The sequence below is a fragment of the Cynoglossus semilaevis genome, chromosome 1, assembly GCF_000523025.1.
Source record: "Cynoglossus semilaevis isolate Cse_v1.0 chromosome 1, Cse_v1.0, whole genome shotgun sequence".
Lineage (NCBI taxonomy): Eukaryota > Metazoa > Chordata > Actinopteri > Pleuronectiformes > Cynoglossidae > Cynoglossus > Cynoglossus semilaevis.
The window spans coordinates 18,735,112-18,755,787 of record NC_024307.1 but is presented as its reverse complement, the minus strand read 5'-3'; the positions used below and the strand labels follow the sequence as shown (position 1 = coordinate 18,755,787).

General features: G+C 40.6%; 2 protein-coding genes across 3 annotated transcripts in view; both read left to right on the top strand.

The window, feature by feature from the left end:
- adck1 (aarF domain containing kinase 1) overlaps positions 1 to 3,940 on the top strand; it is a 33,033-nt gene extending 29,093 nt beyond the window's left edge. For both annotated transcript variants that reach the window (XM_017034107.2, XM_017034094.2), the window contains exons 10-11: positions 1,153 to 1,346; positions 3,109 to 3,940. In XM_017034107.2, the coding sequence (XP_016889596.1) occupies positions 1,153 to 1,346; positions 3,109 to 3,268 (354 nt within the window). In that variant the 3' untranslated portion in view covers positions 3,269 to 3,940. The remainder of the gene's footprint in view (positions 1 to 1,152; positions 1,347 to 3,108) is intronic.
- A 10,969-nt stretch (positions 3,941 to 14,909) lies between these two features.
- nrxn3a (neurexin 3a) overlaps positions 14,910 to 20,676 on the top strand; it is a 95,425-nt gene continuing 89,658 nt past the window's right edge. The window contains 1 exon segment of the mRNA XM_017034108.2: positions 14,910 to 15,606. The gene's annotated coding sequence lies outside the window, so the exon portion shown is untranslated.

Genomic DNA, 20,676 nt, shown 5'->3' with positions numbered 1-20,676 from the left:
TTTTTACCCCTCAGTATTTCAATAAGTGCATTTGAATGTTGGTTTTCTTCAGCCTGAGACCCATCTGTTCTGAGTGTCGGGTTAATCCTCCACATCAGTGTTGTTACAGTAGTTCATATTACTTCCTGTAGGCAGGAGACAAAACGGAGGGACAGAGAGCAGAGACAGAGTTTAGCTGTGTCACCATGTTGACTTGCTGTCTGTCTCTGTCTGTGCTCGTCAAATCTCAGCTTATGTGTGCTGACAGCTTTGACAATGCTGCCAGCACACACACACACACACACACACACTCACACACAGACTTGTTCTGCTATTCTTTCTAGGACTTTGTATCAACTCCAGTTCGTTTGAACAGCCTCACCACAGCTTGTTAAAGTCAGTCTTCATCCTTAATTTAACCACAGACTGAGAAATGAGCTTCTCCCCACGAAGAATCAAGAGTTCATCTCTGTTAGCATTAAAGCTAAGACCTAAAATATCGTCAACAAAACACACACGTGCTGTACGGCCTTTAAAAACTCCCATTTTTGTCTTTGTTTTTACATTTCACAACCATACAATGTATTCTGTATCATGTTGTACTCTAATCATATTCTGGTCTGTTTACAAATCTAATACAAAGGGTCCTTGGTTTACAAGTCTTGTACCATCATATCAACTAACCGTGCTAAAACTAGTTCCTGTTCAAAACTAGTTAACGAGTGGATCTGAAGATTACATCATCACACGGCGCTACATGCAGGAATTATGTTTTTCTAATTTGCTGGTTGTATTCCATACATTGGATTGTGTAAAAAAAAGAAAAAAAGGTTAGCATCTATGCTAACGTGTGTATTTCCTGTGACATCAAAAGGACTAAGTGGATTATTTTTTTCTATCAAAACATTTAAACTAACTAAGAACTAAAGTATTGTAGATACATTTTGAAATAATAATAATAATAATAATAATATATACGTTTGTATATGTACATAAAAAGTACTTAGCTACATGTGTACAGAATTATTTTTTAATATGTGGCTTGGTAATGAAGAAAAATGAAAGGAAAGACCTTATGTATTTATTCCTACAACATGGATTTTATCCAACCTTATTATTTATTTCCATTTTTTTTCTCAGTCTAATAAAATATATATATATATTTTTGTCCAGGATGATGAGATTCGAAGCAACGCTGCTCAGTACCTGCCTCAAATCAGCGAGCTGTTGAATCGAGTGCCTCGTCAGATGCTGCTGCTGTTGAAGACCAACGACCTGCTGAGAGGCATCGAGACCACTTTAGGAACCAGAGCTTCATCCTCGTCTTTCATCAACATGTCCCGCTGCTGCATAAGTGCGCTGGCCAGGTGAGAATGGACGCAGCTTAGATCATGTCTCAAAGGCTGCAGTTGTCCCTGAGCGTAATTGTTGACTCTTGACTTACTAACTAGAACTTTTTCATCCCTTTTTTTTAGGAAATTCATTTAAGTGTTTTAATAATGTTGTGATAAAAGAAATATAAACTAAATATAATATTTTAACATCACAAGATAGGCAACAACTATTTCACTCTCCTGGTTTTGTTGAGACAAAAAATGCTACGTATGCGTGACAGGTTAACGATAACACTGACTCTACCATATACACGTGACCATTTTGGACATTTGTGTTCAGGTCCATTATGTGTTACTATTACTATTGCAGCTAATTTTTGTAAAAAAAAAAAAGCATTTGGTAAATGTTGGCTTTTGTAGCATAAAGCTAGCACACGTGGTAACATCAATGTATACAAATTAAGTTTCCAAAGACATGTATGAACATTATGTTCAAAATTCTGCATTTTAACAGTATGAACAGTTTGCATTTTTAGATGTAACAATAAACACTATAACACTATATAATAAACAATAAATAAACAATACATATACAAGAATAAATTCACCTATTTATGGGAATAAGCTCTTATAAACGTGAGGAACGTTTTTCTACATTTGTGATGGTGATGCTAATGGTGATGTGGTGTTGATGAAGTATCTCTTTATTTGTCAACCCAATTCTAAACTAGTACAACTTCTCAAGATTCTCCACGTTCCTCATTCTGACGCTCTTATCTCCCCCAAATCACACTAAACGTATGACTTTAATCTGGTAAATTGACCCCATTATTCTCATGAAGTTAAGACTTTATTCTCATTCATTAAAAAAAACAAAACAACTTTTTTCTCATAACTTGTAGTTAAGATGGTAAATAGATATTGACCTGTAGGTGTCACTTCAGCTTTGGGACACAGTGAATGAGTTTGTCCAGTGACAGCAGGAAGGTCTCCCGTATTAATAATGTATGTACTAGTGTGTCTAAGTAATGTAATACAGTAGGGAAGGATCCTGTTGTCACACCTCTGTGGGACAAACACTGACTTTTCTTTTTCTATTCTACATGGTCACATGACCTCCATCCTCAGTGTGAACTAGGGATGTCTCCCAACCACCTGCTCTGATACTGATACTGCAACTTGGATTATCTGTCGATACCCATATTCCCCTCAGGGGTGACAAACACGGCTCGTTGGCCAAAACCGGCCCGCTAGAGGGGCTCAATCCGGCCCACTTGATGAATTTTGAAAATGAAAATGAAAATGTTATTTCTTTAATTATGAATATTTTCTAATATACTTGTACTTAGTGGCGCTTTGGCCCAGAGGCAATGTCTCTGTCATTGGTGTGGAACCCCAGGGTTCACCTCCTGGGCAAGTTCGAATCCCGGTTAGGGCGGTTGGTACCTTCCAGTGGACTCACCACCCGCAGGAAGGTTTGGTATGGTGCAATGTGATTTGGGTGGCGACTGCTGCCCCCGCGACCCGGTAACGGATAAGCGGATGAAAATGGATGGATGGATGGATGGATACTTGTACTTAATGAGTTTGACACCCCTGCCTTAGGTGGTTATGTACCGTATGTGGTTTCCGACACACGGCAAAAGACATTTTAGAGAGTGATCACCCAGAACAACTGGTATTTCATATTTGGGGATGAACTGACAAGCATGTGTGTATGAAACTCCTGACGCCTGAAACATGTTCCAAACTGAATCTGATCTCTTCCTGTTTGTGGTGCTGCTCCGACCCACAGGGCCAGGAGAGGAAAGGCTGAGTCCAGGATGAAGCGTCTGCAGATAAGGCTGACAGAAGCTTTCAGCCTGTGGACGCTCTGTCTGTATGAACTGTTTCTGCGAGTGAAGGGCTCCGTGTCGCTGCACTGGCTCACAGCTCTGCTGCCGTTCTCGCACTGAGACACACGTCAGCTGGACACACGGACAATGGGCCACGACCGATTTGCAATATTATCATGCATGTGAAACGTCCTCGCACCTTGTCTCTTTTATCAACGGTATGTCACAGCAACTGAATAACAATGAATGGAAAAACAAGATGGCGATGGCTTCCAGGATTACAGCTAACCACAGGGTCAACAAATGTGCATCTTTTTTATTTGTGCTTGAGACCAAAATCTACAATTTCAGACAACCTTGAACTTCACATCCACAGACACTGGTTATCAACAGTAGAAATAGTTCCAACGACACAGTCTGCAGTGTGGTCAACTGGCCACTTCCTGACGCCCGCTCATAGGCTTTATTCAGAAATACATATATGTAAATACATACATGTAGTCCAGCTGTGTGAGTCACAGGGACCTGGAGTCATACGGCACAAAAAGATGACGAGAAGATAATGTTCAGGATTTAAGCAAGAAGTCGTTTCCAGACTTTAATCATGACAGACATACTGTGTTATGATGCAGCTGCTGAAGTTACACCATGGAAGAGTATCTGCTAGTCCAGGCATGGGCAAACTAAGGCCCGGGGGCCGGATGTGGCACGTTCAGCTTTTTAATCCGGCCCACTAAACTTTTTCAAATTATATAATTTATTTATATTATCATTATACTTCTGCCTTTTCCCTGCAATACCCATGTTTCCCCAATAGATGTCATAGAAAATGATAAAAGCATTTTAGCATTTTTGCATGACTTTTACATGTCATTTATCTTAGTTCACACGAACGCTCCATCTATCTGCTCCTGACCCAGACCCTGTTCAATTTATGACAATTGTGGCCCTCGAGTCAAAAAGTTTGCCTTCGCCTGTGCCTGTCCGATGTTTGACCATTTAACTTACACATTCATTACATTTTATGTTCAGATGGCCATGTCACGTTGTCAAAGGTTAGAAGCTTCTTTACTTAAGGCTTTTTTAAAACGGTGTCATTTCTTATTTCGTTATCTTATAGATCGATATTTTCTGCTCCTGAGATTTATTTTTTTATGTGCAACAAAGATCTCATAAGCCACTTGAACCTGATGATCCAGTCTGTAGCTTCCAGAACATTACAGCTGTATCAGACAAATATCTAATACACTATTGGTAGAGTCAGTCTTACACGTGACTACATCAAAGGAAGAATCACCAAAAGGAATAGAACTCGTTCCTCTGTTTTACACAGTCAAAAAGTTCTAAGATTTACAAGTGTCTCAAACATGTTGTTGCTGCAGCTTTGAATAGTTTTATCATTGTATTACTGTGTTTTAAAATCAGAGCAAATATTTTAACCGAACTTTAATGGAGGCTATCTGTATCTAAAATCAGGAATCCTGTTGAATGGAAAATCTACGTGCAGAGAAATATTTGGTTATTGCCACTGTAGACACAGTCATGTGTAGGTGACATGTTTTCTTTCACCTGCAGACGCTGGACCACACATGAAACTCGTTACCTCAACAAGAAACAACTTGAATGTTTGCGATGACCTGCATCGTTTCGTGGTGTAGGAATACCCTCAAGCGTTAATGTGTTTTTATTTATTACCATTCGTTCATTTTTACTTTTTCAATCTTACTGTTTTGGATTAAAACGCTGTTTTTTCAATGTAATAAAGGTCACTCAGTTGTATTATGTTCGTCCTCAGTTTAATCTACTCAGTCCAAGCAGACAGGCAGAAGAACTAAATGCTTTTTTCTGTGTTTCTTTCTTCAATTCCTGCCAGTGTATCAGCAGTGTTCCACTTAACAGGCCAAGGTTCCACAGTGAGTAAGTAAATTGTGAGTACATTGACACTACAAGAAAAATATATTTATTAAATGTACTTTTTGGGACTTTTTGTCTGGTGGAGCACCGTGGGATTTTTCTGGTGTAAATATGGTTCTGGGTCAAGAGGTGATTACGTTTGTTCAACTTTTCTGCTGGATTAGTAGCAAACAAATGTTGGACAAATGTTAACACATGTTATTATGATGCTTTTATCTGGACAAGCGTTTACTATGTACTTGTAGTTAGTGCAGTATTTTGTATTTATATACCTAATACAGCCAGTATAGTTTACTTCTCTCTTTGTTTTGAAGAAAAGTTCACCACAGGTGATATAGTGCCTTTTTAGTCCCGACAATGACGTGACTTCTCACTGTGTCAGCTCTTGAAGACTTGTGTTTATAACACAGCCCCTGAACCCGTTGTCATGGTAACATCACTATAGATGTCACAGGAGATGACAGGGTGAAGTTCGAGAAAACGGTGTATAAGTGTTGGTCGTCTGTAGGTCATAAAAGGAAAAAGTCACAACAAAGTCAAACACTCGAGCTGCAGAGTAATATTTGAAGAAGTGTCCGACTCTGTCAGGGAACCACCATCTGGACATCGGCCAAACTGAAAGGTCTACGTTTGAATTTTCTAACTTGGGAGCCATAATGAAGGGCAAAAAGAACAACACTAATGAAAGAAAGCAAACGTAGTATAATCTAACGTCTGAGTACAACGGGCGAATGTAAACATTGCCATCTTCAGCATATATTGCGCATTGCGACATATTCAATCAGAATGATGGAACAAAACTTTCTTAACAAATGTATGGGAGATGATGACGTAACCACGAAACACCGTAGATCGAGGACTTTGTAAACTGAGGACCTCCTGTACTGTATATTTATTTTGTAGCACATTTTATTCATTGAGATCTCACACAACTAAATGAAAAGTGACTTACGGTCTGATACGTTCAAAACAAACATTTTATTTTCCATCAAATGTCAAAACAGCCATATACTGTTAATATACTTTGTTCTGACAGTATTTATCAGCGCGTCTGTGTAAACGTTTTCTCTGTCACCACATCATCTTGTGTCTTTATTCTTCCTCTCTCTATATTTGGTTCCTTTTTTGTGTAGCAAAGAACATGACTGTTATCAAAGTACTGGGACACTTCTAAAACGTGAATTCAATCTGTGTGCGTCATTTACTTCATTTGTGCTTTTGCTGCTGACGTGGACAGTGAGTCACAGGCTGCTGAGGTGCCTCTCCACCAAGAAAACTACACGTCTGCTGTTGTTAACAGCAGTCAGTCTTTAAAGCAGCAGGCAGGATCACGACACAGTTATATTATTTAAGCTGCAGATCCATTGGCTGTTGAGAAGAAAATGATGAGTCCGCCTCAAAACGCCTGGTTGACTTTTTAAAGAGCAATTACTTTTATGGGTAACGTTTTTTTTTTCCACGTCATCTTAAAAACCGGTGCGTTGTTAAAGACACATCCATTGTTTTATTTTACAGACAAATACACAATTATTCCAGCAAAAGAAAAACATAAAAAATAACTAACATCATTAAAAACATATTGTTATGTTAGCCTACTACAGTACTTCTCAAATAGTGGGGCGGGCCCCCCTGGAGGGGCGCAGTGAGGGGCTTCCAATGGAAATATGGCACGCTGGTCCTGGACATAAGTGTACCACTGCTGTAACGCTTGAATGATAACAAGCCTCCAGTCACTAGGTGGCAGCAACTCATACAGTGGTTTGTACAGATAAAAACATACATGTTATCAGGCTCTTAATTGTTTCATTTGTGGGGGTGTGGGTCGGGGGGACATGAAAACATTTCTGTTCCTAAGGGAGGGGGTGACAGAATATAATAGAGAACCACTGACTGACTACAGACCAAACACTTGGTGTCAGGAAGATCATTAAGTTAAAGAGTAACATAAATATTTTAGATGTACTTCCAATAATTAGACCCCTCAGGGAGGACCAGCCCCCTACTTTGGGAACCACTGTTTTTTGGGTTTAGGGTGTCACTTTAAAAGCATATGTGTGTGTGTGTGTTTGTATGTGTATATATACAGTATATACAGTATAAAGTATATGTAAATACAATAATTAATCTTTTTGCGTTTATATATATATATATATACATATATATATATATATATATGAGAAACTTGTCTCACTACCCATGGTGAGACAGCTGGAGCCGCGGCGGCGTCACTTTGCCTTGATCATCCAGCCAAAGGTAAAGTGAGTGACGACAGAATTCACAGGGAAAGTGACAGAATGGGCCCAGAAAAGAGAAAGAGATGTCAGATCTGAGTTGGCTCCGGCTTTGGGGAATGCAGTCAATGTGTCACTGTCAGAAACAGGAAGTGTGTCACAGTGAAACAGACATAAATAAAGAAACGCCGGTCTGTATTTCTAAACTTGTCCAGAAAGACTATTTTAAATGTTAAAAACTGTAAGAGTCGAAGCAGGTTGTGCTGTACGGCTACATACGTTTATTCAGTACCTGGACATATACATAATATAGTATATAATGAGTATATGTTCTGTTTATAAGACTAAAATATATATTTGTGCTCATTAGACCCCAAACACAGAGATATACACAGATATTTTATTTTATTTTACACAGCCAAAAGACCAACATGTCTCTGTGTGACTCTGGGTTGAACTGTATATGTCAAACACCCAGCCCCCTGTAACTCACTGCAGCTGATTATTATCATCAGACTTCCATCTACCGCACTTACAGTTGTGCTGTGAAATTATAGCTTGTGTAGTGTACAGCACTTCTTTTACATACTGCCAGAGTCAGGCTGAGAGCACACACCCCCTGCTGGCTGCATGGTCCAAGGTCAATATAAAAGAGGTACACGTTTGGTGACAAAGACACCAGGAAACAATCTACAGACAAATTCAAGGTGAGGTGAGCAAAGCTGGGGTTTATTTTATGGTTCGCTACTGGTTTCTCATGTTACTGTTTTTGTCCAAGCCAGTCTTAGGACTAATGATGGTTCTCATTTATAAAATGACCTGTAATATTAATACTTTTGGAAATGAAAGAAAGCTTCTTTTTTTTAACCAAACACAGTTTCCAAAATCTGTTGGAATTCTTGAGGAATGTGACCGGCTTTGATCGAGTTCTGATCTCACCTTTTTCTTTTCCTCAGACTTTTCAGAGGAACTGCGTTTCATTCTGTAGATGAGGCGAGGAAACGGATCGTGAGCAGCTGTTAAAGACGTCATGTGGAATTCCACTAGGAAGGAATTCTCTGGTCGAAACACCACTGAAGAAGAGTTCAGACTGAAAGGTAGAATATGTTGGAAATGTTTTTTTATGTATCAATTTTGAGTTGCCTTTCATTTATATCAATACATACAGTATCCAGTATATATACATACATAAATATATATAAATAATGTTTGGTTATATGAAATATATAATTATATAAAAATATTATTAATTGTAAACATAATATAAAATGTACACTTGTATATATATACTGTATATATATGTAATATATATACAGTATATACATATATACATATGTACATATATAAAATAATAACATATGTATGTGTAATGCATGCATACAGTTACATATAGTTATGTACATGTTTATATATATTTTATACATACAATATATACAGTATCCCATTATACATATACTATTTATATACATATACAGTTAACTTACGAATACTGAATAATCACATGGTTATTAATCCAGATATATTCCTTAATATGACAAAAACCTTTTTATATATATATTGAACAGACAAACTAGATCGATGTTATTATTTGTGACCAATCCAAATGATGGAATTATTAATGTTGAAAAATAGGCAGATGTCTAATCCAAAAGTAGCTTCATGCAGTGGTCAGTGATTTTAGTATCTATTTTTGGTGAGGTGTTAGGTGGAGTCATTTGTGTGGCTACAAATTAATTCAAAAACAGAAATCACTAAAGTTTTATCCAGAATCAGTCGTGAACAAATATGTTGCTTTTTTCCATAGTGTGAAATAACCAGTTTTGTCTGTAGAATTTAGTGAAGAACATAAACAGTCTATGAATGAAGTTACTGATCAGAGGGGTCAGACATCTGTGACCTGTGACCTCAGTGAAGGTCATGTTCTGAAATGATTGTGGTCAGTTTTCCACCAACAGCACATGTTAGTGGCGCTCCAATAACACGGCAGGTTGTCTGGTTACAGCACACGTGTCGGAGGCAGACGCTGGTGGCCTGCACTGCAGTGTGGGCGATGGCAGTGTCATTGTTCCTCTGTTCCAGTGTGTTCTGGGTAATAAATGAGGTGTCAAAGTCGATTGGCCCACTCTGTTCACAACACAGCACAGACCACACTCTGCCTTGCTCACTGCCGAGGTAAGTGCACAGTTAAGTGTTTCTTTTTTCTACCCCCGCCATCTCTCTCGCTCTCTCTCTCTCTCTCTCTCTCGGTCTCTCGCCCCCTGGCCCTCTGCTTTTTATTCTCCTGACAGCAGAGTTCAGTGGCTGAGGCCCTCTGGTAACGGTTTCTTAGTTACAGTAAAGTTGATATTTTCCTCTTATTAAAAATCCAATACACCAGTCAGGGTGAGACGCCTACAGCATGATAGATGTGATGCAGTTTTGTTTGATTTGAAATTTATAGCAGAATTAATCGATAGTGCGCTCTCTGTCTGTCAGGGCCGGGAGAATTGATTCCAAACGCTGCATTTTTGCTTTGTACGTCCGTTAGAAAAAGAACAGAAAAGAAAAGAGAAAACCCCCCACGCTGTGTTTCATAGTACGGGACAGTTCACAGTGGAGGCCGTTGGCTGTGATGATTACAGCCTGTGGGTCTGTTTAACCACAGCACGGTCCACAGGTACAACTGGAATGGGCTTGATGAGCTGCAGCGTCCAGAGTTGGACCACTGTGTCCACTCAACTTCTCATTTGTCCTTTGGCTCAGGTTTGACGCTGCCACCTGTTGGTCCCTGACAGAATCACTTAAAGCTGGATTTATTTAAACGCAGTGGCATACACTGTGGTGATTCTGCTGCTGTCAATCACCTTATGTTGGAGCACAGTTTAGGTGGAAAATGATTGAAGAATACTGACATTTAGAAATATTTTGTGCCAACAGTTGAACCTGAAGTGAAGTGCTGTTAAAGCACGGACATGTACAGGAGGTCCTCGACTTACATCAACAATCCATTCGCGCGCCGTGACCTGACTCAGATACTGGGTCACGGACATGTACAGGAGGTCCTCGACTCTACATCAACAATCCATTCGCGGGCCGTGACCATCAGGTGGGTCGCAACAGGTTTTGTTTTTTGTTTGTCCCACATCATGTTTCCCAGGAGTTTACAAATAATGTCTATTGACTTGGGTTGTGAAGGTTTGTGACTTTTGGATCAGTGTTTGGGAAACACTGCTCTAGGAAATAAAAACATCAGAAGAGTCTGACTTAAACCTGGGAGACATAATGAAGGGCATAAAGTTCCCCTCCCAAAAAAACAACACAAAAGGAAGAAAGTGAATGTTGAATATTCGTCTTTGAGAACTAGTTGAGTTTTAACACCGTACAACGGAATGATGGGACAAGACTTTCTTAATAAATTTATAGGATTTATGGAGACTCAACCACGAAACGCCGTAGGTTGAGGGCGTCGTAAACCGAGGACCCCGAAATGATCAGTCTCACTTTAAAGAAAGTGTATTACCTGCTACACCCTGGTTTCTGTTTCTATGGAGGAAATCTGTGTGTCAATGTGTGTATGTGCGCTAGCGGTCGTGTGTGAACGCGTGAGAAAAACAACAGAGAAGCCGACTCCGGTGGCGTCTGTCCAGGGTGACACTATTGGACGTGCTCCTGTGAATTAACATTGCTGTGTAATCACTCTACATTATGGAGGTGGTCAATATCATTGCTCTGCAGGTCACTGGCATGTCAGACTTCCTCCATCAATACGGCCGTCTCTCACACACACACATTCCTCGGAGGCAGCCGTGACTTATATACTCTGAAGTGAGGAAGATAACACTGTGACGTGATCAATAGTACTTTGGTGGCCACCACTCCCTGTCCCCGTGCCCTTAGGATATATATTGTTTGAGGGCAGTAAAAATCCTAATGGATTCACCCTCTCTCTCCCTCTCACTTTATTTCACCTTATCTTTATTACCATCGCTGTCCCTGAGTGCCTGCTGCTGTAAAATATCTGTCTCTCTAAGAGACATTCTTTGCAAAAAGATGTTTCCATCCTCCGAAAAGACGCACCAGAGCTGTGAGTTTATATAACAGTGCAGTATGGGCTATAGATGAATCAGCGTGTGTGTGTGTGTGTGTGTGTGTGTGTGTGTTAGTGTTGGTGAGGGAAAGGGAGGATTGGACCTAAAAGAAAGAGACATGAAGTCAGTCAGAGGAAGACACTGTTCAACAGTAGTGGTGTAGTGGTTTATAGAAGGGCAGCGTCAAACACACCCCGTTCTACTGACCTCATCTCTAGTCACTACGTTTCCAAAAGGCCAGGAAGCATAATTATTCAGTCAGTAATAATAATTTTTTAGGGACAAATGCAGCTGCTACGTCTGGGATGACCAGCAGGAGTCAGTTGTCCTGTTTACTGTTGTAGTCTTAGTGTCTCATTTGTTTCTATTTTTATTTTCTTTGTTAAACACACTTTATTAGTCTTTAAGAGAACATTTGATTGATTGTTCTGTTTGTGATGGTACTTGTGTTTTTGTCAAACCCAGCCTTCAAGCTCTCATGTATAAATATATATTTATACATGTATATATGTGGTTTTGCTAATTGTTTTTTTTAAAAGAAAAGTCACATTTACAAAACAGTGGTCCTTCGCAAAAAAATGCGAAGTAAAGACATGATAATTATTATATTATTTACGTATATGTTAACCCTTTACGAGGCATCACAGGGTGTGAAATATAACAAAAACTACTATTATTTTTCTGTTTTTTTAATACTTATTTTATCACGTAAATAATGAAAATATTGTGATGCACTGATGGTGCGACAGCCGAACCGTGGTACAGCGAGGGACGACTGTAAAGCATGTTAAATATTGTTTAGCAATAGCTCATCTTCTCTATAACTGCAAATAACGACTCTGTTCTCCATTGAAGTTCAACTCTGTTTTTCCTCCCAGACCAGGAAGTTGACGTTCAGTGACAGTTTCACATTATCTTTCCAGACCAATTCTTCTTTATGAAATGTAGACATATCAACGTGTGTGTCACACCATGATGGCTCTAAACTACTAAACTATTGTATATGTTGAAATACTAAACTCTACCTGCCTCAGATCGCTGCTTCAAACTCCAGTCCTCCTGAGTTAAGTGTTATGGTTCAGGCCATAGGTATAAATGTGGGTCAAAACAATTCATTGATTTAAGCATTCATTCATCTTCTACTGCAATACCTACTCCTTATACTGTTGCACACACACACACACACACTCACACCTATGGTCAGGTTAGAACTACGGTCACCGACTGTATTTGTCCGGGGGTCAGATATTTTCCGGACACACACCTTGGGGATAAGAATCACATTTTTGTCTTGGAATCCAGTTGCTGGCCAGATTGGGTCGCTCGATGGACCCGATTTGGCCTGTGGGCCGCCAGTGGATGATAACTGGTTTAGAGTGTCCAGTTAACCTAATGCCCAGAGGAGCCTTAGGTTAAGTACCTAAACTAATGAGTACCCAGAGGGAACCTTAGCACTCACAGGAAGAACTTCCTCACGGTCCTCACAGACAGACCATCAGTTAACACATCAGTGACGGCCTTGATGTAAGGCTGAGCACTAACCACTCCTCCACTGGTTGGCCTGTATCTAAGCAACTAAACGGTGTCATTTGAACAGCAGGGGGTGTGATCCTCTCCATCGGAACCAGTAAGTCCTGGGTCAGATCCCAGGTGCTGCCAGATAATCTGACCTTGTAAAACCAGGACATAAAAACACACTGATGTCTACTTGGGTTAAACTGAGAAAAAAAACAAAAACAAAAAACAAACCCAAACAACCCTGGATATGTTTTCTTTGAGGTGCAAAATGAATGAGGTTAATTTGTCGTGTTGACTCAGAGTTAGGGAGCGAGTCACAGTCTGAGTCAGGCCTACAGCAGACACACACCTAGAATCATTAATATAACAACAATAACGATGTAGGTGATAATTACTCAGGTAAACAGAAATACTTTTTGGATGTGTTCTACCTTCTCTGTGGGAGTCGGTTTCATACACGCAGCCTGTCAATGCACAGATGTTGCTGTTAGCGGCTTTTTTTTCTGCCAGTCGTTTGTGTCACTATTGAATAGAATTCTGATGTTATTATGCAGCGCAGCAGCAGCTTGATAATGACTGCTGGACGGCTGACCGCACCGAGGAGGCACAGTCAGAACAGTGGGTTGATGCTGTTGGATTCTGAACAACATATATGTATGTAATATAATATATATCATATATGACATATAGATGATATGTATTTATAAATATACTGTATATATATTTATATATATACAGTTTATGTAAAATATATATTACACATAAATACATGTATGCATATATATATACGTATATATGTGTGTGTCTCTTTTTAAAATGATTTTTGAATAATAATAATAATTATTATTATTTTCTAATAATTTTCTTTTTTTGGTGAAATGTAAGGACTATTCCTCAAGTTAAATATTAGACACATTCATAGTATTTTGCACCTGAGCGGTACAGTAGAGTCACTTCTTTGCATCTGAGTGGGTGTGGAATCATGGGAGATTCAAGATAGATTTCTTAGCTGTGTTTTAGGTTGAATTGTAAAATGACAGTATATGATATAATATCATTTTTGTTCATTTAAATCAATAAAGTTCAGCCTTAACCTCTAAACCTTAACAACATTTTTTAGATTTTCTGGCTCTAACTCCTTCCATTCTGTCTGCTGTGGCCTGGCTCTGCTCTTTGCCTGTAACTGCACTGTTGGAGCTAAAGCTTGGTCTGCTGTCATGGCAACAGGCTTTTTTAAAAAATTAACCTGATACCATAAAGTGAGAGTGCAGGAGCAATCAGAAAACTGGTTTCTGCTAGAAGCATTTCAGTTTAGATTACGTTACTTTGTGTGTATCTACTTTGCATCTGATAGATTAACCTTAGTTAAATTACTGCCACCTACTGGGCTGGAGTGTGCATGCATAGCGTTACCAGTAATGTTAATGGAGTGTGCATGCATAGCGTTACCAGTATACCAGAGGTTAAGGTACTTAATAAAAACATTACAGTCGCAGCTTGGGTTAAAAGAATAATTATGCTTTGTTTTTTATGTTTTTATGTGTAACGATTACGATTGATTATAGAAGTATGATCGCAGTTCTGATTCACAGCAACACTGTTTAACTGACACTATAGTGTTGAATCAGAAAATATTATTTGATTATTTTAGAAGTAGATTTTATTTTGATTTTATGTACCTGTGCACTTTTTGTATTCTGGGCCAAAATATATTTAAAAAATTTACAAAACATTAATTTTTCCAATTGTATGAGGTTAGAGTGCCTACGTTTTGTGACATTAAATTATATAAAGGGTGACTTCTTTGTCATCAAACACATTCATTTTCTAATAAAAAAGACACAAACTCACATGTATTATTATTTAATAATAATAATAATAATAATAATAAGCCTAAACCTCCACCAGCAGCTAAAAGAAGAGGGTGACGGTGATGATAATGATTAGGTTGCGGATGATGATGATGATGATGATCAAGCTGCTGCAGCTACCGATGATGCTGATGTTGATGATGGTGATGATGATGATGATGGTGATGATGGTGATGATGATGATGATGATGATGATCCTACACACTGTAGGATCTGTAGGTCCACGTTTACAGCCAGTGTCACATTTGTCAGTTTTACAAATGATGAGTAAAGGAGTGTCGGCTGAAAACACGTGACCGAGCCGCTCCTTCCCACTGAAGAGTCAGGCTGTCAAACCCCCGACCACTGCGCACCCCAAAGCCTCGGGAACACGGGTGTGTACGTGTGCGTTCCGACCGTGTGCCTTTAAATGGCGTGTTCTGGCGCTGAGTAGAGGGCGGACCCGAGTGGCGTGCGTGTGCGCGCGCCTCCCCGTGTGCATCTGCGTGCGTGTATTTGTGTTTGTGTGTGTCAAAGTGTGTGCGTATTTGCGCGCCCGGGGCTGTGCGCCTCTCGCTTGCAGCCGCTGCAAGTCGCACGGGAGCGACCAGCGGCTTTTGTGCGTATGATGCGCCGTGGTCGACGCACCTGTGCGCACAATAAACCCAGCCCGGTACCGACTGGTTCCCCCCTCCCGCCACTGCCACCCAACCCCCTCCACCGTCCCCGCTCCTCCGCTTCGAACCAACATCAGCGCCAGCACCGGGAGCACCTGGGAAAACGCACCTTTTTGGATTTAAAAGACAACAACTAAAGTGCGCCGCCTGTCTGGACTTTAACTGCTGGATTCTTTACAGCTGGTGGTCTGTGGAACTCAGGTCAGTGGGCGACGTGTTTCCTCTCCAACCTGTTCACGTAGTGGGCTAAAATACTCCGAATTAAACGTGGCTCGTTTTATTGCTAAATAAAAATAAAAAAAATAAAAAAATCTAGAGCTCCAGAATTTAGAGGAAATATTGCGACGGAGGGAAGCTCGTTTACGGCCGCCGTCGGTGCCTCGGATTTATGGAAACTTTTCACCTTTTAAAAGACTTTGCCTCCTGTCGGTGAGTAAGTGGACTAAATGAAGACAGGTGCGAGTCTCCTTGAAGGAACAGCGGAATGTGTGTGATTATCTGCCGTGTTGGCCTCTGAATCCCCCCGGTGTGAGGAGTTACTGTGACAGGCAGGTGTAGTGTTACACACGTCCTCTCCGTCTCACCGGATTCATCTTTTCACCTTAATACGCGTTCATAATTATATCGAACATTAATTAAAAAAAGCGTAATTATTAATCTCGCATATACAGTAATGCAGCAGTGAAACGAGAAGAGCATCCTTTAAAAAAAACCGTTCCTTTAAACGCGGCCTTCCTCAGATCCTTCAGCGGCTTTTTTAGGCTGATGAATTAAAGATGGGGTGAACGCCAGGTGTCCGGTGTCCGTGCATTGTTCTCGTCTGCAGACTCTCGTTAAAAAAAAAAAAAAAAGAAAAGAAAAGAAGAGCCAAACACACCGCAGGTGCGTCGCACACGCACGTCCCCGTCCGCCCTGTAAACAGCCTTAATGCGCTCTTTAAATATACATGCTGCGTTCGATGTAAGACGAGCCCGCGCTGCTCATGACATGACCTTCTGTGGTCAGGACGGTGGGCTCGAACCCTCACATTCCTCCATTATCTGTTCTCCGTTTGTACACAGGCCCGCCCGGCGAAAGGGATAAAAATCCACCCGCGATTTATCGCAGATTTACCGCGTCAATTAAACCACGATTTTTTCCCTCCCCATGTTAACGTCATTTTAACGCTTAAGGTTAAAAATAAATGCAGCCTACACACGGTGGGCATTATTATCTGCCGAACATAACAACATGAATTAAAAAATAATATATATTTTAAACCGCCATCTTGGATTATGTTTCTATAAAACAGTTTTTTTGTGAGGAAAAAAAAAGGGGTAATTGATTTCGATCAGTTCGACTCCCCAGAGGATTTGATGGCGTCAGGGAGGTTTGCACAAATGTGTGTGTGTGTGTGTGTGTGTGTTTTTTAACCCGCTGCACCTCAGGCTGTACGGTTTATATGCACAACTTTGTCTCTATTTTCACCTTTATCACCAGTCTGCAGCCCGGGAAGCTACAGTGTCAGACCAGGATTTATACAGTCTGCAGCCCGGGAAGCTACAGTGTGGTCCTGCATTGCAGACCAGGATTTATTTTCTTTATCCTCAACAACGCGGTCTAAATGCGAAGATATGTGTATATATATATGTATATATATATTTCTTTGCATTTTGTCATTAAATTTGCTACAGTTTTGTGTTATTCTTATAAACAACCACCTCCAGTGTGGTGTCGATGACACCGGGCCTTTAGTGCAGTGCACCACGGTGCTATGCAAAGACAAGTGAAGGCATCCAGGCCTCAGTCAGGAGGCTACGCCTCTGCCCGTATCTCCCTGCATGTTCTTGGAAACATTCATTTTCGAACCACTGCACATTCTTTGTGGTCGTGCTCAGGCTGCAGGATGACAGATTGTTATTAATCGCTGCAGAAGACATTTGGATGTGAGGACTTAATAGGATTAGAAGTTTCTTGGGCGTTCCTTGCGTTTGTGATTGGGAAAATAAAATCATGTCGTGGATTCTCATAAAAAGAAAATAATAATTAAAACATTAAAAAAAGGGGAAAAAAATATCCAAGGCGTTAGGAATGGGTGTGACCAGGCAGCAGCTGAATGCGTCTCTGTCGTTGTTTCCCCTCTGCACCGGGCCCACACATCAGTCCACAGAAATGTTCCAGCATCACTAGACATTCATTAGATTTGAGTCTCGTTTTTAAATATCTATGTTTTTCCGTCTGACAACCCGAACAACATTGCAGTCTCTCTCTGTCTAAACCCCGCTGCTGCATCAGTGAAATGAAGTTGACCAGACTGGATTAGACCTGATTATAATCCACGATTTAAACGCCCTGATGTTGATCCACCCGAGTCACTTCAGGGTGTGAAGGGACCTGCTTTATCCTCGAGAAGAAGAAGAAAAGAAGAAAGCCCGTCACCATCATATTTAATTTCCCTGCTCCCTCCACCACCCATCATTTCTTGACCGTGTTTTGAAAGCCTGGGTGGGGGCAGTCACTCGAGGATGGAGGCTGTTTTTGGATAATTTGGCTGTCCTGCTTTTTTTGTGCTCGTGCTTGGCAGCCGATTAACTGCGCTGACAAATCAGGCGCAAAAGCCAAGGGCTCTCAAGGTAACCCCAATCTGGACGAGGGAGTCGAACGTTACGGTTTTTTTCCTTTTTTTTTTTTTTTCTTTGGTGAGGAGATTTTTCCGTTCCTTCAATGCATTTATTTTGCAGCGTATTCAGTAGATTCTCATTTATTTATTTTCGCAAAATGTACAAATATGTAGCGCAGTCAGATTTTTTTAATTAAATATCTGATGCATTTAATTAATATTTTACATATAATTAAATTTACAATAAATGCTTTTTGTGAAGTGTTAGAAGTAAATACTGAAGACATCACTGAGGCCTTAAATACATCTAAATACGACCGCTGTTCCCGAGGCAAAGAAGTGTAAAAAAAATAGAAAAGTAAAAATAAAAGATCACGGAAATCAATGATTAAAGGGCGGAAAAATCTCAGTGTCTTATCAGTGTGAGGAGGTGCCGTGTTACATAAACCACTGGTGGCTGAGAGAGAGAGGGAGAGAGAGGGAGAGAGAGGAGGTAAAGCATATGTGGGTGTGTTCGCTCGAGTAGTGTGTGTAGTGCGTTGCATACAAGTTTGTGTACAACTGGTGAAGAAGTGTGTGTTTGTCGGAATGTCGACAGTGTTGTCGGTGGACATGTGTTTCTAATGACGTGTGTGTGTGTGTGTGTGTCCGTGACTTGTAATTGGCCGTGGACAGAGTGCGTGGATGAGATGTAGAGATGCCAGCAGTCTGTGTGTGTGTGTGTTTGGTGTGTGTGTGTGTGTGTGTGTGTGTGTGTGTGAAGGCGTTAGCGGGGTGCTGCCTGCTCTCTAACTGGGTGATGTAATGCCATGAAGGGTGCTGCAGCAGAAGCTCAGAGCCCAGTGAAGGCGTGTCCTGCCTGCAGAGTAGCAGGATGACAACACGGTGCCCACGCTCACACACACAGACGAACTAGTGCCAAAAACAAAAAAACAAAAAAACACCTCCCACCCACGAACACCCAACACTTTCATCCTCGTACCTGTGTAATAGTACCTTATTTATATGCCTCATTCTCAGTCTACATAAAATGAAAAACAATAATAATCACCATTTGTGCACAGGTTCCATTGGTTCAGACCGAACAGTGAGGCTGCAGTGACCGGTCCACGAGTAAATTAATCATCAGCCATTTTTGATCCATCAGTCAACTCTGTATTTTAAGAGATTATTGCGACATGGGAAATATACGTATGTGTTTATGTATTTTTCTAATCCAAGTGTCTATATGTGTGGACAGACGATCTCTCTGTCCAGATTATACACAGGCTGGTGTTTTGCGCTGTTAAAACGAAAACATTTGACTTTTTTCCCCCATCTGTTTAAACTGGATTAATTACTATGGGCCAATATTTCCTCCTCAGTGAATAAAAACGAACAAGCTGACGTCAGTGGTTGGAGTTGTTTACACGGCGTCAGTTGGTCACATTCCAACGGTGGCACCGAGACCAGGTTGAGAAAAATAGGTTAGCCCAACGGTACAAACGTCTTTGGGATCAAAGTTATTCCACGGACAAGAACCGGTCCAGTATTAAATTGATTCAATGCATTTATTAACGTAGTTTTATTCCCTTTTTCATTTATAACCGCTTTTAGATAAACGTTTCTCTTAAAGGGCGTTTTACCGAATTATCCCCGCCTAAAAATATAACAACCACGCATTTGGCGCAGGATAAAGACATTTATGAAGGCTGATAAATAAATGTCGGAATATTTACCCATTCTGAAACAAGTGAATTACAAACTTAATGTATTTGTGCCCATTTATATCTAAAATAGTAACATTGAGCAAAAGAAAAGAATCCGATAACAAACAGTTGTTTCTTGTCATTTTCAGACGGTGATTTAATTGGCTGTAGTCATCCTGTGACGACCACATGGTTGGACTTATTTTACACCCGGGTACGATGTAAATATGTGTCTATGTGACGTCACAACAGTCTGGATGAACATGATCTATTTCTGCATTTATGTTTCTTTGGAGGAGGGGCGGCGGCGGCACGGTGAGAGTTGGCCATGGTTCCACTCAGCCACTCAACATGAAGAGGTGTTGCGTCAGGATTGGTTTCCGGCGTCAGATTGTGCCAAATCACTACGCGGATTGCCGCTGTGATTTAGCACTAAGGGAAAAATCCGGAAGACATTTGACCATTTTAAGAAGCCACCAAATCATTGATATACATGTTCATATATGGAATTTATTTGTCTCCACAAAGGGGTTAAAACAATTTGACACCAAATTGTTTACACCTACTTACAGAGACTATTCTGTTATCGACCGTAAAGTAATATCGGCCCAGACGATATCGGCCCGACATGGGTAGCGGGTGTCGTGTACCGGGTCTGTTTATGGCTGACTTTGAAGTGTGTGTTTGCAACGTGACGAGTACACGAGCAGTGCGGGGAAGGGCAATTTTGCGAGATGCATGAGTGGGAGTGGATGGAGTGGAACATCCCTCCTTCTGTCTCCATCATCCCTCCCTCCTCTCCCCTGTCTTACCCTACGCGTTTTTTTGTCCTTGCTTCCACTGTCGTACCACTGCAGCACTGCAGTTCTCCACGAGTCTATTGTTAAATGTAAATGACTGTCATATTTCCTGGAGGACATTTTGTCAGTGGATGGGATGTGTGTGTGTGGAAGAGAGAGAGAGAGAGAGAGAGGGAGAGGGGGA